Source organism: Hermetia illucens, chromosome 2 (assembly GCF_905115235.1).
Source record: "Hermetia illucens chromosome 2, iHerIll2.2.curated.20191125, whole genome shotgun sequence".
In the NCBI taxonomy this organism is placed as follows: Eukaryota; Metazoa; Arthropoda; class Insecta; order Diptera; family Stratiomyidae; genus Hermetia; species Hermetia illucens.
Window position 1 is genome coordinate 117,310,423 of NC_051850.1, and position 26,224 is coordinate 117,336,646.

The following is a 26,224-nucleotide window of genomic DNA, read 5'->3' on the forward strand; positions in this document are numbered from 1 at the left end:
TATTTAATTTCATATCACAACCAATTTGTCGCGACTTTGCTACAATAATTCTACATGCTACTATCTATTGCCAACACACACCAAATATAATCCCAGGCGCATTTCTAGCAGTAAATACAAAGTTCACTGACCTCATTCACACGCAACAGCAACTGCTTGAAAACACAACGTCATTACTCCGGGGCCAGAAATCCCCCCTCCCAGCCCTACATCACGTAGACGCTCTCTCCGGACCCGATTCAGCGGCGTTCTCTCATTCGACTTTTTCGCTTGGACACGAGATTTTATTTTTGTATTTTCTCTGTGGACACTTTTCGCGGCACTTACATTGGCAGGTTATGATTTAATCGGTCGCCGACCAGCAAGAAGTGCAAAATCATAACATAACAACCGAAAAATTCTAATCGCAATCGCTCGGGTGCCATGCGATAAGCCATCCGGGCAGGTATCTCTGTGATTTCGTCGTGAGCATTCTTTGCAATTGGCAGGCCAGTCATGGGTGCCCTGAAAATATTTTTGGTTTTTCTCGTCGTTCGCCTTCTGTCTGTATTTCTTGTGACTACGTTTTTCGTTCCGGACGAGTACTGGCAGAGCTTAGAGGTGGCCCACAAACTGGTGTTCGGGTAAGGTTGACTAGGTTTTATCATGTTTAGCGTAAGCGAAAGTGATTAATGTTTTCTTCCAGTTATGGCTTTATGACATGGGAGTGGGCTTCCAGGATCCGCAGTTACCTCTATCCGCTAGTCTTTGCGGGATTCTACAAAGTCCTCGCACTGTTGGGGTACGATACTGTTGAGTTGCTGGTGAGTTCCGGGAACATCCAACCTTTGGAAGCGACTTTTGTACCCAATTTGTTTGTAGGTTATTGGACCCAGAATACTCCAAGCGCTGCTGACCGCCTACTCCGACTATCGGTTCTATGTGTGGACTGGCAAGAAGAAATGGTCTTTATTCCTCTTACTTACATCGTATTTCTGGTTCTACGCGGGATCAAGGACTTTGATCAACACTTTGGAAGCATCATTGACTACCATTGCCCTCAGCATGTTCCCTTGGCATTCAGGTGAGACTCGAAATACTTTCTGCAAAGAACAATTGTAATGATAATACTTAACCTTGCGGGGTTCGCAGCAGTATGTGGAGCTGGACCCCCCTCGCTTTGCCTCTTGCTAATGAGCTACCGAACTTCCATGAAGCCCTCCGGTCTATTGTAGCATGTCGATATTGCGCGTCCATCTATCCTTTCGGGAGAGACGATATTTTGGAGCTTGCTTTGCATCGTCAATGTCCTAGGCTGCAATCGAATTTCCTCAAGAACTTTGCATCGTCCAGAAGACTAATCGGTTACGTCATTTTGCTCGGTCGAAGGCTTGATCTGGATGGAGTCGCGACGTTTTAAAATCACCATCCAGCCTATCAAGCCGTCGTTGTTTCGACCGTCCTATTGGTCGTTTCCCATCGACTTTGATGTTCAGACCAATCTTAGCAATTGAATTCTCGTTAGCGCGAATTACATGACCATACCATGGAAGATGGCCGACATTTCGGTTCAGGGTGTTTTACGCCACTGCTCCACCGCAACCCCTTTTCTTCATTACAACATTAATCCGAGTTCTGGGCAGGTCAGTGCCACTGACATTGATGGTGCGTGGCAAAAACTTCGTTTTATTTAGAATGTCTGAGACCGTGTTTTAGGAGACGAACCTTCCATTTTTAGACAAGTCGCTCGAGATCAGCTTTGCTGTGAAACGCTAGGAAAACATCTGGATAAAGCAGTGTATAGAGCGCTGGACGTTGTATGTTCCGAGTGACATTGTCCCTAATAAGAACGAAATGAACATCAAAAGTAATAAGAAGCGATTTTGATATGCCCACCCCACTTCGAACTTAACTTTTCGCATCGTGGTAGAGCAATTGAACCCAACGCACCCTTTTTTCTAACACTAGGTTTTGCTGAACAGCATACCAGATAGCCAGATGTGGCATATATGCATATATATGCTTGCTATTTATCCCTTGATGGGGTATAGTGCATCAAAAACCCCCTACACGCCATCGTTCGCATTTATTTGAAACATACTTCAGCTCCTCCTCCACCAAGTGCGTCGCTTATCCTGGGAGAGTGGATTCCACTGCATGAACATCAATTCAATTGTCACCTCTCCTTAATGTGTGACTTATCGCGGCGCTTCCATCTTGCGATCATAACGCATACGGGTGCCATCGACCAAGTTTTTCGCTTGTAACAGTATTAGGCTACCGTACTCCGGTGATACGTTTTTGAATAACGATGGGTGCAGAAAGAACACTCACACAGACCAGTCAGAGCTTGATCTTGGTGTTGAGATAACTGCATTTCCAAATTTTAGACAAAGCAGCAAAAGCGGATCTAGCGTTGTTCACTCGTCAGGCAATAAAGAGTTCGATATCACCGTCGGCAGAAACCACGCCTCCTAGATATACAAATTGATCGACGCTTTTAATGCTCTGCCCAATAATGCAGATAGGGAGAGTACAATTACTCGATGGTTTTGTTGGTGTTTATCTTTAATCCAACTCTACTTGCCCCTCTTTCCAAATACAAGGCCATTTGGCCAAGGTCCATGACCCGGCGAGATAGCAAACAATTGTCATCAGCGTAGTTGAAGTGTTTGAGGAAAAATGTCATGGTCCATTGAACTCCTGCACGTTTTCCGTACAAGACAGCATGAAGAACGCCACCGATAGCATGAAGAAATAATATCGATGACAAGATGCAACTCTGGCGAACGGATTCCGCTTTTGTCTGAAAATCCTATGAAATGTTACTTCGGCGCAATACATGACTTTTGCGTCATCATATGTCACTCTGATAATAGCTATTAGTTTCTCTGGAATGGTTCTCCTGTGTGGAGCACGCCAGATACACTCCCTGTTCACGCTATCGAAAGCTTTCTCAAAATCGATGAAGAGCGGGGGAAGTGAAGATCTAAATATTTCAAAATGATCCTTAGTATATTGATGGAATGTTGATGTGATTAATGCAGGAGGATCCAAAGCGGAAACCAGCCTGCTCACTGTCGATTAAGCTTTCGAGATCTTTTTGATGCGCTCTAGAATTATTTTAGCTATTATCTACAGAAATTGCAGGTACAGCGATAAATAACTCTGTCGAGAGACCGTCAAGTACAGCGGTTTTACTCCGTTTGAGTGCATTGATGGCCAAAAAGATTACGTTTCCTCTTAGAGGAACAGTCCATATCCACATGTGGCGGTGACTGGCCATTTCATCCACAAGAGAGATCCCCATCGGTGAAGTGTTGTTTCTACCTTTTCAGTTTCTCGTCATTGTGGATGAGAAATCAACTTTTAACGTTCCTCCCAGAATTATTGAAAGATCTGCGACCATATGCAAACTTTTTCATGATGTGGTATACACTTGAAATCATTGCGTTCTACGGCATCTTCCGCTTACCTGACCAGCGTAGGAGCAAATTCCCTTTTGCCACGTGTGTTGAACTTTCCGAAATTTCACTCGGTTCTAGCGCGTTACACCCACCATTATTAGCAGTGGTCAATAGAACCTGCAACTTCTTCCGTTTCCACGATTCCGCAGTCCCTCAGATCTGACTACGCCCCTTCAGAACATGGACGATGATCTGCGTAGCTCTGGAGAAATAGGATATTTTCAGGTGGATTACTTCGTGTACTTGCGGTTCGATTGGCAAGATAGTTCTACTGCCGAGGGATAGCTGGATCATAGGGGCGGTCGATGTGGAACGCGGGGGGTCGCAGCTCTGCATTTCAATCCAATCCAAAAAGTAAGCGTCATCATTTGATTGATGACCCCTTTCGAGCGCCTCTCTTGTGCCGCACATCCAAGAGACAACTCCGAAATGTAATGCTGCTGATCGCACATTGGTCGATTTGACTGTTACTGTAGTGTTGGTCAGTTGAAACAACTGCACTTATTACAGGATCTGGGCTCGAATAATTACAGGGCGGTGTAAACTGGAGAAATGCACAAACCTACCATGATTATTGTTACGGTTGCCAAGATCGTGCTTCCCCATCACATGTCCGAGTAAGAGGTCAGCGTCTACCTTGGCATTCACATCACCCATCACGATTACAATGTTATCTTTAGGAAACCTATCCTAAATTGCGCGTAATTGTATGTAGAAACCATCCTCTGTGATGCTCCCCAACCAGGATCGAAATCTGGCAATCAGAAGTCTCTTAGAAATCGGCGCCCAGGTGAAAGGAGACGTGATTTGCGCTAGCCGTCAGAGACAATCCAACATCAGAAGCGCGTCTGCTACCACGCGGCTTCACAGAGCACAAAAGCACGTTGCCACAAATGAAAACAGAGTATTCTCCAGAGTTCCACCTTCTTACTTCGTTTAGACTGAGTATGTCCAGTTATATCAATTCCCACTCGAGATGGAGAAAGTGAGCATTCTGAGGACCCCCTACCTTTGCCAAGGAGCGTGCACACATTTTGGAAATCAGTCATAGGCCTTTTTTGATAGCCAAAGGTCGTAGCGGTAAGGCCAGTTCCTATCTGATGCTTTGCTGACGTTTCATCCAGTAACAAAGTTTCAAAATTTGCGGGCTGCTACTCCACAAATTTCTATCCCTTTTAGTCACCTTTTACGCAGGGAAGACTTTAGGTGTATTCTTAATCCCCAACTCACAAGGTCACGGCATTACGGAAAAAAGAACGCATCAAAGAGAGGAAAATAAAGCTTCATTCATAATTGTTTTTGCAAAATGCGGCTTCGTGTAATTGATACATCAACGAAAGTTTGTAGCTACTTACCGGTAATGCGCAGGAGACTGAAAGTGCAAGGGTACCGAAAGTAAAAATGTCGGTCAAGAAAAAAATGAAGAAGAAGAATTGCAGGTCGCGCGAATTGGATTAGAAACGAGAGTACCGGCACATCCCCCCACTGCCAGCTGAGTTTCAAGTTACGCGAGTCAGTAGTTCGTTCGTGTCGTCACGATGAAGTCCAGAAGTCGATAGAAAAGAATAGCGCGAAGATCTTCAGCATGGCACCTATAGGCGATGCACTAGCCATTTATTAACTGCATGATTGAAACGAATGCCAACGTATACCAAACTATGTTAAAAGTGGTTGTTAAACGCCTAAACAAATTATGGCTTTCAACAAGATTCAGCGCCGACGCACAAAGCCAATCGGGACCAACAATGGCTGACAGAGCATGTTCCCGATTACATGCCCGCAAGTGAATGTACTAGGCTATATTCCGTACTCTGTGGAAAAATGTCGCGCAAATGAACTCTGTATCTCTTACCGTTACTGAGCTATTCTGTTTTCTCCAATTCTTGTCAAAAGGTCTAACCTTCTAGAGGAAACTCAAATTAACCGGCCTACTGCGAATCCATGAAATTAACATTTATCTAGAAATTACGCAAAATGCCTGTTTGAATAACACCTCAACGGTTCCGAAATTCATTCCATTGTCCGAGAAACAAACTCTAAAATTTTATATCAACTTTTGATGGAAAAAATCTTCCCCAATCTTCAAAAGATGCTCAATTTCTTGCCCTTCGAATGGGATACATTTGCGATTATTGCGAATTGATTTTGACTTCAAGCTACTACACAATACTACAATAGCACACTGCTTCAGGAGGGGGGGATACTCTAGAGTCTCTCCAATGATGATTTGGAGAGAGCGGGCATTTTGTGGACCCTCTATACCGTTGTCGAGAAGCATGCAATAGTTCCAGAAACCAATCATAATCCCTATCCGAGGTGTTGTCGACGTTTCGGTAGCAGTTTCGAAATTGCAAGCCTAGAAATTCCTATCCCTTTTAGTCGCTTTTTACGACAAGTATTGTTAAGCCACAACTCAGAGTGGAAAAGTGTGGGGGGTGGGTTCGGGAATTTGCACTTTATCGAAGGAACGATGACTGTTGCATCACATATTCTGAAAACACAATTTACACCAGAGTGCGGAGAAAGTGACTACAGAGGACTTCCTGGTTGTATCAGAACATCCTAAATATACTGTGGTCTCTCTAAATTGCCGCTCGGTCATGGCAGCTCCGCTACAATCGTTGGATTTGAACGTTATTGAAAACCTATAGTATTTCCTGGACGGCGAATGGAATGAAAGACGCATGACGAGCTGCACTCAGTTGACAGACTGTTTGTATGGAGCAAAATTCCAGTGGATTACAGTTTAGTTTATTCGATGTCGTTGCAGTCCAAGCAAAAGTATTCATGCGTTCCTTTTTCAGCCTCCTCATAGAGATTGTGACATTGTGTCGAGTCCGATACCAGATGAAGCCAATTGTTAAAGGAGTCTTCAAGCATCGCATAAAAGTGGCGGTTACTTCCCATATCTCAGCACAGAGAGAGCAATGGCGCGGGACAACCTTAACTTGATGTTGGTATGCGCATAGCTAAATTACTAGATTTTGGTGAACACACACACATTTTAAAACTTCTATAAAAGGACATAAAAGCTATGGGCTTGATATTTTACATGCATCCTTATTGGGTCCTTAACATTAAAATTTCATGATTACAAATATTAAAAACAAAATAAGGGAGTGGCCACAGAGTTTAGATTTTGTGATGCGCGAAGGCAAAGAGAGCGAATATCGCGGGGTAGTTCGCAGATTTTCCAAGCGATCGGAAACTAATTCAATGAATAATGGGTCGTCCCATGAGCGCAAAATAGTACAGGAAGTGTGTCAGCATCCCCGACACGCTGAAGTCGTAGAAGGAGTTAAAGCGTATTTCAACAGACCGTGTACGATTACGCGTAGACGTGGTTGGTGTAGATAATTCTGCTTGTTGACGAGAGAATGGACTTCATCGATTATTAACACCATGTTTTAATTTGGCATTCGAAGTTCTAGCATTGGGCAAAATTTGGTCGGTATAAGAATAGTTCCTTTATTGCAGCACATACAGAATTCATTCCCCGGTACAATTGCTGATTTGAAGGCAGCTAAATGTTTTCCGGGGCCTGCCAAGAGGAAACCAACTTCGCTGAGCGTTTAGTATCCAATGTAAAGCTATCCAAAGTAACTGTAGACTTTCGGAAAGCCATTGGGAAGGAATCGTATTGGAGAAGGCAATAACTATGAGATAATTGGAAAAGGGGCAGAAATCGATCGGACGAAGGCACGGATAATTAAATTACCATTTGACACAGCTGTTTCATTCTGCGAGGTTCGTGGATGTGAAAAGGCGAGTATTATGTGACACCTTCAACAGAGACATTGGACTGCATAAGAGATGCCGAAGAGGGATACAAAAACTTCAGACACTGGAATGAGAGAGCCCTCTTTGCAAAATAATACTTCACTATGTGGAGACACGGGCGGAAGAGTGATAATAGTTTTGGGTGAGAATTCCTCACATTAGCGCATGAAAGTTACCTCTCATGTGCCCGTAACCCTCTTCTAGTAGAGTACTACTATCTATTTCAAAAACACTTAATGCCCATGTCCCAACTATAAATTAGTGGTCCGAGAAATCTGGCATATCAAATTGTCTATTATAGGTGTTGGGTTTCCTGCCTTTACTAGCCGTCCCGGAAATCTCAGTCTGCTTCACATTATGTCGCAGTATTCTATTCCGTATTCAATGTATAATCTTTCGTAAAACAAACAAAGTGATAGCTATTTTTACTCCAAAAGCATGACAATTTCGGTCCTTCATGAATGTTTGACCCATTGTGGTAAATCGCACCTCGAATAGGAAGGGACTTAACGGTCTCTAGAATGTCTGAGGTGCGAAGTTAATGGTTGAAATAATGCTTTTACTCTGAATTCTCCTGCGCTGACTACTATGGAGCAGTGTCCAGAGTTCAGATTACCGTTGAGCGCTTCAATGGTCTATGATGTTTTTCATTAAACACCACTAGAATTACCTTCGGTATTTTGTTCACAATCTTGAAATGCGATAACCATACAATACCAATATTAAGTTGAACTTAATCCGCGTCCATATTCTCTCTGTGTTATATGGAAGCAGTAGGTACAAAGTGACCGAGTCTGTTGCTCGAAAGTCCCAAGCTTTCACCAACTCGTATCTGCGTCATGTTATCGGAGTACTGTGGATTGAGACAGTATCAAACCCGTGTATGCATCAACCAGAAGGTTGAAATGCCAGTGGATAGGCCACACAATGATAAAACGGTGACGATTCTGATGCTACCTACGCCATACAATGGAATTTACTATCCCAGGATGGCCAACGAATGAGTCGCCTTAGAGCTACATAGCACAAAACGATAGAAGAGTGCTAGCTTATCGGAAAGTCCTGTTGGGAGCGGTGGCGCTTTTCATTGACAAGGTGTGTCTAACCCCTATATTATGGCAATCATCTATAAACTTTCCTAAATGATTTGCCCAATGTACATGCAGGAATGCAGGAATTACTACGTTTGGTAACTGCTCAGCAACCGTTTTCACCTCAAATTACTACCTTAGTATAGTCTTCTGAAAATGTCTAAAGCGATTTATTCATCATTTTCCTCGAATACTTAATATTATAAGAAGATAATGATCGGATTTTCACTAAATATGAAACTAGTCAACGGGTGGCTGCTCCATGAATCAATGTTTGTTTATCAGGGATAAATTGAATGGAGAATCATTAGGCAATCGTCATTAGCCGCATTTGTAACGACAACACGCAGTACCATAACATTAGTGTCCCTAATTTAGCAGTATTCCCAGGGCGGAATACTGACAAACCTTAAATTATGCAAAACTTCGTTGATAGTATGAAAAACCGCATTTTCGAATCTCTTAGCTCGCAGATTGTTCGCAAATATTTATTAGTTATTAATTTGACTTTTTCATTAATAAATTAATGGTTTCTGCAGTTTTATATAGTTATGAAACGCACTACATACATATAATTCGGTCAATAAGGAATACTTACCTCCATTATAGTTTTTCATATTTACGTTTCTCCAACATTTAAAGGTTGGTTGTGATATTACAGGTAACAGCAACCAGAGCAAATCAAATATTTCAAGTAAAAGTGAAAAAGTCGGTGATACGTTAATCTCCAAGCAAAAGAACTTATGCGATCAGGCGGGTGAGCTTCTAAATTTGTGTAAAATAAACAAATTCATGTGGTTTTCTTAAGTAGAAATGTTTAGCCGCTCCCGAATAAGCCGCCAAATTTTATTTTGTTTCAAGTAGAAAGGCGTACACAAATACTTTCATTTGAAGTTGATACTCTAGTTTCGTAGTTTTATTATTTTTTTTGCTCGTAACTTAGATTTATGTATTTTCAGTATTGATACTCTAAACTAATCACACAAAAAAAATAATAGTTGAATCCTAATCCTTGTCATTCACAGAAAGAACCGATTTCTTATGGCTTACGGCTATATGTTGCTACATTAGACCAACGGCAGCGCTAACTTGGTTGCCACTATGCATAATACATTTGAAAAATTCAGAGCACAGTGCAATTGAGCTTATTCTGAAGCGGTACATTCCTATAGGGTATGTTCCTTTAACAGAACAAAGATATTTATTGCTTATTAAATGCATAAATAATTTTACAGATTACTCGCTGGTGGTCTTTGCATTGGGGTTGATAGCTACATATATGGATTGTTCACCGTACCCCCGGCACAATTTTTCCTTTATAACATTTACGAAAATATCGGAAGTTTTTATGGTGTTCACGAATGGTAGTGCACTTAATTCATGTTTTATTTGCTATATTAATTCCCCGTTATTTCTAGGTATTGGTATCTCGCTGTCGGTTTACCAACCTTACTGGGAATCAGTACTCTTCCATTTTTATTTGCCGTTATAAATACAATCCTAAATTGGAACGCTTTCCCAATTCGAAAGGCTCTTCTGATCTCCATATTGTTCACCCTTGCTGGACTGAGCTTCATTGAGCATAAGGAACACAGATTCTTACTCATAATACTGCCAATGTGCCTTTATATATGTTCAGATTACTTGTCACGTTGGAGTACTCGCGCAAATAGGTAAGTACACTCACATCCTGGGGAGAAGCTGCCTTAACGCTATATTTAGTCTTTTAGTATGGCTGTTTGCAGCTGCAATAATAGCTGGAAATGCTGCACCAGGATGGTATTTCAGCACAGTTCATCAAAAGGGAACTTTGGAAGTAATGAAACCACTAGCTAAAATTGCAGAATCATATAGGGACAAGGATAACAATCCAGCGAGATTGTTATTCTTGATGCCGTGCCATTCAACGCCATTCTATTCGTAAGTCGATTTTACTTTTTGTTCGTTTATGTAGGATAACGACAGTTCTTCGTTTACAGACACATCCACCAAAACATCACTATGTACTTTGTAGAGTGTGATCCGCACAACGATAAAGATTATCAGATATTCAACAACGATCCAGAACGTTGGTTGAGAATGAAAGTACCAGCTATGCCTTTATCTCGTGTACCTTCTCATGTAGTACTCTATAATACATTGGTGCCACGAGTACGAACATTTTTAAGTCGTTATAGGAAAATCGAACGAATTCATCACACTGATGTGAGTCTAGAGAATTGCTTTACCTAATAAAATATTGAAAACGTTCATTTGAATTACAGTACCCTGTGTCAAATACTGGAACATATATCCATACGTACGAAATAAATTTGGAGGAAGAATACGAAAGACAATTCGTAGAAGACCCTGTTGCTTCCTCTCCATCTCACAGTGGACATGATGAACTCTAGAATAACATTCAAAAGTACAAAATGAACAAAAGAACTTAGTTTAAGATTGGACAGTGTGTTTGTGGGGGAATGTTGAATAATTTTCATATTATGTCTATTATGAGTTGTTTTTTACTAATCGATAGAAGTGTCTGTTTAGCAAAACCAAGTGTTTGTAAGATTCTTTCTGTAATGTAAAAAAATAATTAATTAATTTGACTGAATATTGCATCAAAACTTCAAAATCATTAAACATAGAGAGAAAGTTCTTTTTAAATTGTTTCCAATCTATAAAGATTGAACTGCACATTGGTTTTAAGCGCAAGGCGTCAATGAAATCATTGTCGATAATTTTATGTTGCAATTTTATTTTTAAAATTATTTTTAAGTTTTTAACTTTGGAATAGTCTAGTGAATTGGGTTTTCTGAATCAAACTTTTATTTGCATAAATTAACACTTCATATACATTTTGTCCTAATCTTTAGCGATTCTATGTACTTTTAACAAGTAAATCTAAAGGTATTTCCTAGATAATAAAACAATCATATTGGATTGATTGAAAAGTTGACTTCATATTGAATATCATTTGAAAATTACTTGATTAAAATTGGATTACTAAAATATATTTTGAAACTAAAAATAAAATGACAAATAAAATTAAGTCAATTTGTTTTTATTAATCAATTTGGTTGCGGTTATTTTTATGCGCTTTATATTATTAGATAATGTTTATAGTACTATAGCTTTTTCAGTTGAATCCGCACAATCTACAAGTGGAACTTGCAGAACATCCCTATGATTATTGAGTTCCATTAGAACATGATTTGATAGACAATTCCTCACCTCTCCTTTTGTCGTAAGAGAAAAGAATCTTTTATCATACATCAAAATCATGACATTCTTAAAATCAATGCTTTACGACGAAAAAAAAAAACTAAAATAAGCGGTGTTTGAAAAGTTGATTTCCAAATTATTTGACCCTTCAAATTTCACCAGAAAAAATGGTTAATGGTTTTCTATCTTTTTTCTAGAGAGGGTTAAAATCATTGGTGGGGTATAGCGCGTCAATGACATTACGCGCCATCGCTCACGGTTACCTGAAATGCCCCACGACTTCGCAAGTCGTCCAAACATTTTCCTTCTCCACCGTTCTGCACTAAGTGCCCTTGGCGCGATCCAGTCCTCGGCCATTTTGCGAGAATGGGTTCCACTGCATGGTGTAGCCAGCAATGCAATTGTCGCTCCTCATTATAATGTGTGACTTATCCACTACCACTTGCGCCTCCCGATCATGTTACGTGCGGGTACCAGAGCTGCGTCTACCAGGTGCTTTGTTTATAATATGCTACTCCCATATAGCAACATAGAAAGAATACTAGGACAGAACAGTCTCAACTTGATCTTGATGTTGAGGATCTTAGATTCTAGACAAAGCAGCAAAGGTGGAACAAGCTCTCAGAATATATCGGGGGACATCAAGTTTGGTGCTACTGTCGTCAGAAACGATCCTTCCTGGATATTAAAATTGATCAATGCAATCGACGCTCTGCCTACTACTGGAGATAGGACGAATAAGATGACCCGTCAGACTGAACCTTGGTTTTACTGGAGTTTCTCACTCGGAATCTACTTGCCTCTTTAGACCTTAAAATTATCTGAGATTTTACCTGGGTGCGGCACGTGATATTTTGCGTCATCATATGACGCTCTGATACTAGCTATTAGTTTTTCCAGAATGCCCCTCCTTTTCACGCTGTTGAAAGTTTTCTTCAGATTAATGAAGAGCAGGCGAAGCAAAGATTTAAACTCCACGCACTATTCCAAAATAATCCGTAGGGTGTTGAAGTAATCAATGCAGGAGGATGGAGAGCAGAAACCAGTCTGCTTTCTGTGAAATTTTCGAGATGTTTTTTGATGCGTTTCAGGATTATTTTAGATATTGTCTTTGCGACGGCAGGGAGTACGCAGATATCCCTCCAATTGTCACACTCATAGCGAGTGCCCTTCTTTGGAATCCTAACGATCATTCCCTTCTTCCACTCTCTGGAAAAGTCTTGGATTCCCAAGATTTCTGTACGAGAAGAAGTAGCAGATCTTCTGAAACTGAAGGTACAACGATAAATAACTCTGCGGGGATATCGTTAAATCCATCCGTCTGAGTGCACTGATGGCCGCGATGGTTTCTTTTTTGCTTGGGGAATAATCTCCTAGCCATTTTATTAACAAAAGGAGGGACCTCATTGAATGTGATACAGTTAAGAACCATGGTGAAGTGTTCTTTCCACCTCTTCAATGCTCTTCATCGTGGTTGAGAAGTCGACCGTTAACGTCCTTCACATTATCATTGCAACCATATGCAAGCTCCTTCGTGATGTGGTGTACGCTTCTGAAATCTTTGCATTTTGCGGTATCTTCCGTCTCCCCGACTAGCGCAATAGCAAATTTCCTTTTGTCACGGTGGACACTACACTGAACTTCCCGGGATTTCGCACTGTATCGGAGTACGAGCGCGTCACACTCGCCATAACTCGCAACAGTCAATAGAACCGTTAACTCTTCCTGTTCATCGATTCGCTTCCATGATTCCGCAGTCCCCAAGATCTTGTGACGCCCCTTCGGAACGTGACCGACAACCTGCATAGTACCAAAGAAAAGTGCATTTTTGATGGGGATCCAATGCTCATCGATATTCTCAGACAATGTATCTGTCGTTCTATCAGCAAAGTAGCTTTCCTATTGCCCAGCGACAACTGGATCGTACAAGTAGTCGATGTTCAACTTGGAGGTCGGACCTCTCCAATCTAGGGAGAAGTTGCGGACGCAACACGCAAGCGAATGTAAGCGGCCATCAGGTGGTTATCCCTTTCGAGGCCGTTGTCAGCACCTCTCTCATCCAAGAGACAACTCCACCGTTATTGAAACCCATCTGACCTTATGGCAGGTTCTGTGCTCGAACAATGTACCATTAATGACCAGGCACTGGAAGCTGCAGAAATCCGCAAACCCACCATCACCGTTACGGTCGCCGGTGATTCCCCGTCACATGCCATCTTGCCATTCCGATCACCCATCACGATCACAATGCTACCAGATATGATGTATACCACTATAGACTTTTGGTGGAGTATCAAAAATGTCCTGATGATGCAAAAATAGTCAAGATTGGTGCATTTGAAGCTGCTAGCGCTTTCAACGAAAAAATATCAGTTTTGTTATTTTTTGTGCACGGTATGGAGTTTTGGCGGTCAGCCACGGGTTGGAGGCGAATCTAGGCCCCAAGAAGCAAGAATTCACGACAAGCTAGAGTAAAAGGATGCCCTGGTTCTTGGCGCTGCAGCAGGTTCTTTACTGAACCAGATATAAGGCATCAAATGTAACAGCCGTCCCAAAGCATGCACTGGCCAAACAAAAAGGTTCGTTCGGGTTAGGAAGCACATAAAGGAGGATGAACTAGCCAAACACCTGAGTAGAGCACACATTAGATGATCCGCAGCGAAGCATATTATAGAAGAAGGACAGACACTGGACGAGTTGGAAATATTGAAAGATGATACCTAAAAAAGCTTTTTCATAGATAGGCAAACTCTGGAGACACCGTTTTAGGAAACGCCCATTCCCCGCACTTTGAATTAATTTCTAGATTTTTATAACAACTAATTTTGTAAGGGATGGTGTGGGATTTTTTGTGCACAATGCCGAAAAACAGCATTTTTTATCCTCTTCGTCTCCTAAATATTTGTGTTTTTAATTTTAGGTTAATTTGCTATGACTTATCCTAACAGTGCTGAGAGAAATTTTTCTCTGTGGGCTCAAGGAAAATGAGGTTCCAATTTCACAAAGTACGTAAATATTTCAACTGATATATTAGCGATATTTCAAAACCCATCTAACGCCTCATTAAACAAAACGTACTAAGGCCTTTCAAAATTGGTTAGCTGGAGAGATCTGAGCTAAGTGGAAAAAAAACTCATTTCGAGAAAAAGTTAGATGCACTTTTTACATTGAATATTTGTTTAAATTGAGTTATATTGTTTACAGTTGATCAATGTGCTATATTGACACCATATAATAGTATTCCTGCCCCCAGCTCAGCCTCATTTACTTTTTGTTTGATTTTTTTCTTACCAATCAGCCTTAACTCTTCGTTTTTTTTTTTTTGAGTGTGAAACCGGGTTAGTGTAGTCCACCACTTCCATAGCCTAATTAAGTCGTACGTCTTTCACTGAAGATTGCTAACGATGTATGTCTCCTTAATTCCACGGCTTTTTTCCCAAACGTTTGCATCGGAATTATAGCTTGAAGAATTTTATTGAAACCCTCATTGCTATCTTAAGTGTTTTAACCCAAATAGGGCGTGATGAATTTTTTGTCAATTAATTGTTGAAAACTGGACAAGGAACTCCTGGGACTTTGGCACTTAAAGTACATTTATGTCTGTACGGACTATTTTTCTTTTGTGCCTTAAATCTTTACACCATTTTTCATTGCGGTTCTGGTATTTTCACTTGCTATCGGCAAAATTTCACTCATATTTCTTTTCCCATATTTTCCGAACAATCGAAATATCACTGAAAAATTCATAATTTTCTTACATTTTATTCATTGCTGTCACTTTTAAACCGTGTTGCAAATCTTTTTCTTTTATCCTTAAATTTTCCTTTTTCAACTTCGTTTTTGTTTTCGTCAGCCCATTCTCCGTTTCTCACTCCCGACTTCCTGATGCCTTTACGATAGCGGAACTTTTCTGACTCTCTGATGTCTTAATTTGACTCGCAGGCGTTGAACATTCATTTTATCACCTCAAGAATCGTCCAGTAATGAAGGAACTGTTTGAACTCTACTTCTATATTCATGACGGAGGAACAACTCTGAGTACCTAACCATTGTGGTTATTAAAAACTGGGAACAAGCTTTCTATGAGGACAGGTGGCGGCGCCTAAATGCAGCTCGACACACCAGACTTTTCCTTCTTAACCAAACAAATATACTGCAAAGTTTATACTGTCGAGAAGTCATTCTGACTGACAATAATTCACTAGTCGGAGATATGTTCAGAATAGAAATTCTAAAAGATGATACGGAATATTTCATATGTGGGCCAGCGCTTCAGATATCACATTTTCGGTGCTAATGTACTTCAGTTGCATCCACTGATGGAAATCCTACGATACATAAACAAATCTAGGATATTCGGCAGCCAAGGTAAGGCCAAGAAAACCATAAATCAATTTTAGTGAACAATAAATCAGTACTGTTTGACTGTTGTGCAGAAGCACACGTAAATGGGGTACCTTACTTAGATGTATGCAAATTCCCATAGAATTTCCCATGGAGTATTACGCTAAACATTTCGAGTAGGTATTAGAGTCTGCGCGTTTCACACTTGCATCGATGTGTGAAGCGATTCTGATGGGTTTTACATATATAATAATAGAGCATTTTAAACAGACATGGGCTAATGTTGCCATCGGGTATCTTCATTTGCAATATTGACAAAACAGGGAGATCCACAGCATTTTGCTTCTCTTATTAAATCAACGAATCAATTAAATGTGTTACTTTCATTCAGCATGCATTCTTAACTTCATGAATACACATGCAATCGTAAAACACAAAAACACTAAGTTAAGAGCACACCATAAAGTAGTTAGAACTGAACTAACTCGGCAGGTTTATATGCATGGGGCTGCATTAGAGAGCTAGCCATAGCATAAATGATGACATATTGAATTGAATTGAATTGTTTTATATTCCAGTCGAGTCATTTTATATTTCAGGATTTTTAAAATGAAGCTATGACATCAATAAAACAAAATTCCAACAAACCACTAAATAATATCCATGTTAGACACGTACAAAAATATTTATAAAAACTTCAATTCGAATATAGTATATTTATTTAACATTCAAATTGTTCGTAAAGTTAAAGTTTTCAATAGTTGTCGCACACAAAAAAATGTGCAACATTTTTATTTACATGAAAAGTGTTAGTAAATATTAACAAAATAACAATTTGAAATTAAACATAATTGATTTAATTAAATTTTTGAGAATCTTATCGTACGACAACAAGATTTTAATGGGTACGAAACATAATTTGAACTAACCTATCGAAAAAAAATTGAATTCAAATAATTGTAATGAGTCGACCATTGAAAAATTCCATGTTTAGTTTATCGGGAAGGAACTGGCTTTTGCCATAATATATCATTCAAAAAACTCTTCATCTGTTAAAGCGGAAGTGCCTGCAATTCGGTAAGCGGGCATTTTAATGTTCAATTTTCCGATTAAATTTCAACACCGTTTATCAAAATCTGGTTTCTTGGCAGTTATAATGTGGTGAAATGAGAGGACATTTTCTTAAGGGCCGCTATCATTGCTTGACATTGTCTTTTCCTAGTTACATAGTTTTTTGACATGGAATAATATGATCATTTACGTGACTTACTTTAGTTTATTCTTGAAATGTATGATGACGTATGCACATGCACATCTAAAACAATGATCATGATTAAATTAAACGAGTTCTAAGCGTTTCATCTCCTTGAAAAGTTCCTTTCCCATTTGAGCCGGACTTCTTGTCACAATTACTCCAGCACTTTCAAGTGCCTTAATTTTGTCGCCGGCGCCACCCTTACCGCCTGAAATAATAGCACCAGCATGACCCATTCGTCGACCGGGCGGAGCTGTTAAGCCAGCTATAAATGAAACGACTGGTTTGGCTTTAACTCCCTGCAGAAACAAAAAAAATACATTGCTTCACATATGATGAGAGATATATTAAGGTACAAACCTGATTATGTTCCTTTAAATATTCAGCTGCCTTTTCCTCGGCAACGCCACCAATTTCACCAATCAATATAATGCCCTTTGTATCGGGATCTTGAAGGAAAACTTCAAGACAGTCAATAAAGTCTGTACCGTTAAATGGATCACCACCGATTCCTACGCAGAGTGTTTGACCTAAACCAACCTGAAAATAGTCCACTATGTTTATTTGTTCGTAAGTAATTTATCAGGTTTGCATACCTCAGTTGTCTGGTTTACAGCTTCATAAGTTAATGTACCCGAACGAGAAACTACACCAACGTTACCACGCTTATGGATATGACCGGGCATAATTCCAATCTTGCACTGAAATAAAAATAAATTATTCTAATATGTTCGATGGAAACACTTTTTTTGATCATTGGGAATAGCTTGTACAATATTTTGGTATATTTGATATGTAAAAAAAATTTTTTTTTTCCTTTAAAAATTCATTTTTATCTCTAGAATGTATTTTCAGTGTTTGCTGGAGCTTTATAGAAAGCCTAAAAGGTAGACTGTATAGTCCCCAAAATGATGCCCTCCAAATCCACCGAAGTAGACAAGCGCGTTGCGTTTCATTTGAGGGCCCAACAAGTTTGCTAGTTCATTTTTTGAATAATAGGAGTCACTTGTGACTTGGGAGGGTCTGTCTGTCAGCCTCTCAATCTCGTTGCTTTAGGTTCGATTTCCAGTCGTCACGCATGTCTGTATTCGTCTCGTTGTTGTGAGCTTATCACTTACATAACGTTGAGTGTAATGAGCTGGGACCCAACACTGTGGCTCAGTGAGTTTTTCGATCGAGTTATTGAGGAAGATAGAACACCCATTTGACTGACGAGAAATTACCATTGTTTTTTTAATATGCAAAAAGAAAGGTAGTCCAGTCCAGTCCAGCAGTGTTCCAATTACCGTCTGATCCGGTTTCTATCTTAACAACTGTATTCGCGACATCGTTAAAAAACAGTGAATCAACCTCGTTAAAAGTTGTACGTGCCAACCTGATGACCAAATTTAAATAACTTTTTGTTACCATTATTAAAATCGAATTCGGAAAAAAATGTAAAATTTTTTTTTATTCAATTGAGAATTGAATCGATCGTAAACAACAATAACTTTAGCTTTTAGCTCTTTTAGTTTGGTTGGAATTCAACTGGACCCACTTTTGTGAGGGGAGGTGTGGTAAGCTGATGACGCGCCGTGTAGAGCGACAGCTTTGCAAATAAATGCAAAATGAACGAGTGAATTCATGCCGGAGCTACCACTTAGATAGAATTAGACTGACAGCGATATATGCACATACATTCCAGTGCGCGAAATTTGCTCAGCCACAGATAAAACACCGGCACTCGAAATTATTCTTATATAACATTATGCTCTAAAGCCCACATTTTATATGATGAGTGCAACAACAAAATAAGAATATAACGGTATTCCAATGCTACTTTTTTTGTGCGAAATTTGGTTAGCCGCAGTACTATTTTAATTTAATTTCTCAATGTTTTGTAAATATTTCGAAAAAAAATCATTTCTCAGTATTATTATAATTTCAATTCATGAAAGCCGAATGTTAAAATGGCGAGCGGAAAACTAGAATGAATGAAAAAAGCCAATTCGTGCTTTTAAGGGAAACTAGTCTTTTAAATTGTGAAATTGATTGCCGAATTAATAAATCGGAGGAAGTGATCTAATATTCTTTTAAATTGGGGGGCAAATACAAAAATCAACATTTTCAAGAAAAAACTGGTTGAGCACGATTCAAATTGTGTCGAAATTGCAACTGCCAACTAAAGAGCATCGAGTGCAATAGATTTCAAGCGCGGCTAGAAACATTAAATGAAAAAACCGGCAAAACGTCCAGCCTATATCTTCTCACAAAGCTGTCAGATTGGATTATGTAAAAAATGATATAGCTTGGACGGAAAAGTGGTATAATGTTATTATTTCAAATCAGAAAAACATTCATCTAGAAGGACGTAGCTGTTATTGGCAGGATCTCCGTACAAATCACCTCTCATCATGATATGGAGAGTGTATTCTTATTGCGGAAAACTGAAATTGTGTTTTACAACAGACAAAATGTAGGCAGTAAGATATATTAAGATTTTGGGCAATGTTCTAACTATCGTCTTTCAGCAGTATTCATGTAGTAAAATGTCGAAAAAAACTTTCCGTCGCGTTCAATACTATTTTTTGACTGGAAAACCAAACTTCTAGGTTTTAATGCAATAGAAAATGTTTGGTGCATTTTAGCAAGAGCTGTTTACGCAAATGTTCGGCAGTATTCAGCGATAACGGACTTAAAACAGCAATTTTGCAAGGGTGATTGGATTTGTATATAAACATAGTTCGCAAGTTGATTTATTTACTGCCAAACAAATTTTTTCAAAAAATTAACAAAAATAGCGGCCGAACTACATACAAGGAACTTAAAATTCTCAAAACTAACGATCACATTTCGATATTTTAATAATCAATTGTAGTGGCTAAGCAAATTTAGCTTCATATTTTCAAAAATTGGTCCGGATAGCTCAGTGGTTAGAGCACTAGGCTGTCATACGGAAGGTCGCGGTTCAAATCTCACTGGTGGCAGTGGAATTTGCATCGTGATTTGACGTCGGATACCAGTCGACTCAGCTGTGAATGAGTACCTGAGTCAAATCAGGGTAATAATCTCGGGCGAGCGCAATGCTGACCACATTGCCTCCTACAGTCTACTGTAGTGTACCGTTACGGTCTTGAATGAAGTGCTCTAACACACTTCAAGGCCCTGATCCAATATGGATTGTTGCGCCAACGATTATTATTATTATTATTATTTTCAAAAATTGCTATTATTTCTGTTTTTCTTCAAATTGAAGCACGACATTTTTATGTATTAGTATATTTTTTATTGAATTGAAAATTTGTACATTTACTTTAACAATGCATTTCTGTTTTACTGCGGCTAAGCAAATTTCGCGCACTATATTCTATTTATAGGTGCAGCTTATTGGTGAAATTTCTTATATCCCGCAAAAAATCTTAAACGTGGATGATACAATCAACTTCAAACTGAAGCCGCTACTAGTGCCCATTCAGAAGGTCTTTGGAAAAATATGGTAATTTTTTTTCTAAAATAAAATTGAAAGCAACTCAGAAAGCACCTTACACAAACTTTAGTCCCTCATAAGGCATGCACAAAATTTGAAGTAATTTGTGCACGCGAAGAAAAATTGGAGTATAAAAAAACACCGCGTATCTCGTACGGGAAAATTGGTGACCCAAGCGCTGCGATAGAACAGGGTAAATCCAAGACGAACCACATCCGCTTCAGATGGTTGTTCTGCCTTAGATGTCAATGAAGCTCGGCACTTTCCGGACATTAAATATGAAGATCCAGCATCAACTCCTTTAACCGTCCTTTCCCCGAAACGAATGCATAGATAATCGATCACCCGGAAGAAAGAAGCAGTTTTTTTTTCATTTATTGATCCTGATGGTACTCCACCCACAACAAGAAAAACACCAGCTGTCGTTTCTGTGTGCGAAAAGCAGCGCAAATATGTGACTTATCTCCCAACAAAACATTTATTTAGTTAGCAGAAGTCAATAAATATATGGCTAAATGAATAAGGCATTCCAGACAACTAATTCGTGTGAATGAACATCGCTGAAATTTCCAAGCGTATAGAGAAAATTACTGTTTAATTGTACTAGCATCGAAAAAAGCGTGTAATATACAACTGTTCACTCCAGCTATCTTTAAATCTTTAAAGTATTTGCTAAAAACAAAATTTGAGGCAAGAGGATTTTATGTTCGGATTGGTTCCGAATAGATGCATAACGAGAACACCTATCAATTCATCGCCATTTTCTAATTCCGAGAAAGTGTGGATTTCGCTGATTAGGAACCGACACACACACAACTAACAAATCGCGAAACTTGCAGGGATTCATTGGAAGCAACGAATGACAATTTTCATTAATGTCTGCAGTAGCGTGATTAAGAATGAAAGGCTAAGAAACTCCACGAAACTACATTGAAATACCAAGGCTGTTATTGATAATTATTATAATTGAGAGAACAATTTCAGTAAATAAACGGCGATTAACCTTAGATTTCTCACTTATAGCAGTAGATCTAAATATAGATTTTTAATTAGAAATTTCCCAATTCTACCAAAGTACGCAGTGGACGAAATATATTCTTTCCGAAAGTAGAATCAAATCATATTCGATTTACATTATGTACTACTGGTGACATTTCTGCACATTATAACAAAAAGATTACTTTTGCTTTCTCTGATTAAAACGATGTTTTGAAATCAGCATAGATACGCGACCTCATTAAACAAGCCATAAAGCAACAACATTATTGAAGCGATATTATAAATTGTGACTAACATCATCTATGCAATATGTAATTCAATTTGATTTAACGTTATTTGAAGGGGAAACCGTTCAATCAACTGAAGTTAAACATACATGAATTTTAACGAAATATACATACTTGAATTCAGAATATTCCCTTCATTAATTAAATCATTTCTTTATATAATATATATATAAACGAAACTTGCAATTCTTTATGATGAATAGGTAGTACTAAACAAACGAATGGAAGCCAAGGGGTACCTTGGCCCGGAATAAGCAACACATATTATACAACCCGCAACCTAGAGACATTTCTGCACATTAGAACTTACTTTCTCTAATTAAAGCGACCTTCTCAATTAGCGCAAATATGTTCCCTCAGTAATATAACATCATTCGAGCAATAATTTAAATTAGTTCCATTTGTATGAATAGCTAGCACATTTTTGTAGATGCAACAAAAGTCGCTCAGTGGAATGTCATTTAGCGTATAAAAACTTTGAAATGAACAATTAAATGAATTTCTTGCTACCTCATCTGTACGATATATAGACCTATTTGATAGGAAAACGTATCAATCAATCAACTGAAGTAAGATATACATATGTAAATGTAATAAGCGAAATATTAATATTTGTATTTAAAACAAGTCGTTTACTTTATCAATTTTTCGCTTCAAGTAATATATAAAAGACGAAATGTGTTAACATAACCTAACTTGATCTTTTAGAGAGGTTATTCTGAGCTTATATCCAGCAGTTGAAACAATCAAATAATTATATTATAATTACAATTAAGGCAATGGTTATGTTGTTATGTAATCACCATGGTCTTAATCATGGGGATGCTTTTCTTGCAATTGCCACTTATCAATGAGACCTAATAATTAGTAATTGCAGTTATGAGCGAGGAGTTACTTTTTCCAGTTTATAGCTATTAGTTGAAATGTCCCGAACTTAAAAAGGGATAGACAAAGCCATTTAATTGGAGTGAAATTATGCGGTGTTTCCAACGATTAATTAATTGAAATAATAAAACTTGTTGTTTCTTTTTCGTTGGTGTGGGTATTTATTCTTGCAAATACCGATATTTCGAAACTTGTTTGCACTGATGAAGGGAACAAGTGGTTCCCGAAATATCGGTATTTGCAAGAATAAATACCCACACCAACGAAAAAGAAACAACAAGTTTTATTATTTCAATTCAAGCCATTTAATTGTCTATTTTCTGTACAGACATTTGTGTGTGTTGCCTGAGATATATATTTGTCTCACCTGTCATCGAATTGGTCACTGACTTAACCGAAAATGCGATCTAAGCAAAGTTTTGAAGGAAGGAAGCCTTCTCAATACTCCAAAAACTTGAAAGGATCCGAACATAACCATAAATTGGTTCTTGATGTGAAAAAATTGTGACTCTTAGCGGATTACATAAATGGGAATTCAACTTAGATCATATATACAAATCTGCATGTCCACATCGATTAGTAATTTACGGAATTGATATCCTGGCCCCGCAAATTATGATACGTTGTGCAAAATTGTATTCAAAAAATCTTAAACTATGTTCAAATTATTATTTCCAAACTTGAAATGGATTAGAAAGTTTCCGACCGATCATCTTACAGCCTTTTCTGCTAAAAAGACATAGAGAAATATACATTTAAACCTCTACTCCCACCCCAAATTTCATGTCGATCAGTCTTGACTGGAAGAATTCTGAGGTCACACTCGATTTTCAGCTTCAACGACAGGACTAACTTGGGAAATGATATCTAATAATAACCGCTGAAGAACTGGACATCTGCAGTAGGATATAAAAAAATAAAACCTCTGGCCCGAAGAACAAACCTAATAAAACCTTCAAGGCCGGACACGTTGACTATGTTGTGTGTATGCAAGGCTGAGGAGATCCTCCGTCTTATAGAAGTGTTGTGGCCTAAACCTCTTAAACCTTCGGCGAGCCATCTTCTTATTGTCCCATATATCTTTTGAGCACTATGGTGAAAGTGGATAATAATTGCCTTGGGTAGACCTGAAAACATTTCGGATTGACAGTCATGGCAAAACTTTAAGGTTGATGACTTTTACTTTTTACTTAGCTTAAAAACGTGTGGATATGAGAAATGTACCAAATTCAACCAACTGGAACCAAACCGGGAAATCCTTGACTAAAATTTGTATCTTGTTGATTTTGTTGATAGCTAAACGGAAGAAAGATGGTTCTGGTACGGCAGTGATGATGGATCAGGGGAGCATATTGTCTCCATTATTTTGGAACATCATGTGCAATTATGTATTTAATCTTCAGTGATCTACGGTAGTGCATAACACCAAAAATAGCATTCATTTCATTTACAAAACATCTTATGAATGCCGCTGGACTCGTGCGGAGACTAATTCCCAAAGCAGAAAACGGAAAGAAACTCATCATCACACACTCAGCCACACTACCATTGGGAATTGCACAGCCTCACTTTTAAGCTGGATGATATATAGGAACGGTCGAACGCAATGATCGATTTTAATCAGTTTCTGCAGTATATTCGTTACAAAATATCCAGCAACAGTATGCTCCAGGCGAGATGACGCCGAACGCAGGAGATTATCGGGTACATTTGTAGGTAGCTTGGGGAGAAAGCAGGAAGTAGGGGGTGATTTTCCATAGATCCCCAATTTTCTGAGAAGCCCGAAATAGAAACTACAATGAAGCAGATGAAACTAAAGGGATAATAGTGGGGCTCGTTAAATGTTTATCACGGGCCCGGATTTTCTCTCTACGGCCCAGAAAATAGTCAATATTTATCCACAGCCCCCCCTTCACATTTTAACATAAAAACTTTAGAGAAAAAAATAAGACCCAAACAATGAAAATCGTGTTCAAAGTAATTTTAAAAGAAAAGTACACTTAATAATTAAATTTTTAAAAATAACGATTTACCAATGCATGGCTGTTGGATTTGTTATGCTCACGATTGTTGATAAAAAATCATCCGATAGAAATTTGGTTCCCCAAATACAATGTCCAACATTCATTTCGTGCTGATCACGCACCGACAGAAAGTGAAATCTGATAAGCGAAACTAAGTCCCAAACACCATAGACAGCTGAACTTTGATCTTGTTTTGACGACATCGATTACAAGCAATCACCGGCAGCTGTTATCAACAATTACAAATGATTCACTTACCCTTTCGGGTGCGATGATTCCTGGACAGTTCGGGCCAACAAGACGGGACTTCTCTTGCGAGAGGAGCGCTTGTTTAACTCGAACCATGTCGTGTTGGGGCACACCTTCCGTAATACACACAATCAGTGGAATTTCGGCTTCGATGGCTTCCATAATAGCTTTAGCAGCACCAGGTGGCGGTACGTAAAGAACCGTTGCATCACAGTTGGTTTTCTCCCTGGCTTCACGAACCTACGTCAAACAGAAAACATGAATCACAATTTCACTGAATTTCGATGGGGTTTCTCGACTTACGGTTGCAAAAACAGGTTGTCCGAGATGTGTAGTTCCTCCTTTCTTGGGTGATACACCGCCAACCAATTTCGTGCCATACTCAAGAGCCTGTTGACTGTGGAAAGTTCCCTGTTTGCCGGTAAATCCTTGGCAAATTACTTTCGACTCCGCAGTTAAAGCAAGATTTTTCCTTGTCTTTGCGTAGTTAGAGCCAAATCGTGCGCCGGCTAATAGGCCATCTGCAAGAAACCATACAACTTTCTGAATTACGTTTTGTAAAAAGTTATCGAAAATAAATCAGCGCCGGTTCAAAACGGTGATAAGGCGATCAAAAGCGGTGCCCGCTTGATCGTCATTGATTTCGGGTACAATGTGTCCGCTAGGGAACGAAGTTCATAGCACGGCTGTCAAAGTCTTTTCCATATTAACCAAATGTAAATTGTCACCCCCAGAAAAGTTATATAATTTTAGTGCATCTTACCCTTGACACGGCCGAAAACCCTGACTGATGCTGCCATTATAATTCTGTAAATTTAGTACAAATTTCTAAGGAATCAGCACGAGCTGTATTTAACAATAACTTAGTGAAATTTATGAGCGGAACCCAACCACGACGGAAACAACTTCGATCGAATGCGGGCGGTGAACGTCGTCTAAAAAAGTAGAGGCACCGAACGACGAAATCGCTCGGGAAAGATTGGCACGGCTGGTTCTAGATTTTTGACAGTCAATTGAAGTCAAAACGTACTAGAATGCATTGGATTGATGAAATTGGAAATAGTGCAGCCGTTCCAATTGGGAAAGAAAAAAGTTTAAATGCATCCTTTTTCCGTTGTTTTAGTAGGAACCGATCTCAGATGATAATTTTTATAATTCTGTGTATTAAGCCCAAAGTGCAGTCATCACAAC

General features: G+C 39.0%; 2 protein-coding genes across 3 annotated transcripts; one reads left to right on the forward strand and one right to left on the reverse strand.

Annotated features, from left to right (window-relative positions):
• Positions 1-230: 230 nt before the first annotated feature.
• Positions 231-11,351, forward strand: LOC119647463 (GPI mannosyltransferase 3). 2 transcript variants are annotated; one of them, XM_038048395.1, is made up of 10 exons: positions 231-623; positions 686-803; positions 862-1,063; positions 8,979-9,074; positions 9,343-9,490; positions 9,553-9,681; positions 9,736-9,990; positions 10,040-10,237; positions 10,297-10,522; positions 10,582-11,351. In XM_038048395.1, exons 1-10 carry the CDS (start codon positions 496-498, stop codon positions 10,708-10,710), a joined length of 1,629 nt encoding a protein of 542 aa, XP_037904323.1. In that variant the 5' UTR covers positions 231-495; the 3' UTR covers positions 10,711-11,351. The 2 variants fall into 2 exon arrangements, with proteins under 2 accessions (XP_037904323.1, XP_037904324.1); XM_038048396.1 differs by lacking the exon at positions 8,979-9,074 and having other exon boundaries at positions 239-623.
• Positions 11,352-16,916: 5,565 nt separating this feature from the next.
• Positions 16,917-26,027, reverse strand: LOC119649469 (succinate--CoA ligase [ADP/GDP-forming] subunit alpha, mitochondrial). Its single transcript, XM_038051626.1, has 6 exons — positions 25,797-26,027; positions 25,337-25,554; positions 25,043-25,273; positions 17,720-17,824; positions 17,484-17,663; positions 16,917-17,422 (listed from the first exon to the last, which is right to left on the reverse strand). Exons 1-6 carry the CDS (start codon positions 25,831-25,833, stop codon positions 17,207-17,209), a joined length of 987 nt encoding a protein of 328 aa, XP_037907554.1. The 5' UTR covers positions 25,834-26,027; the 3' UTR covers positions 16,917-17,206.
• Between the last annotated feature and the right edge of the window lie 197 nt (positions 26,028-26,224).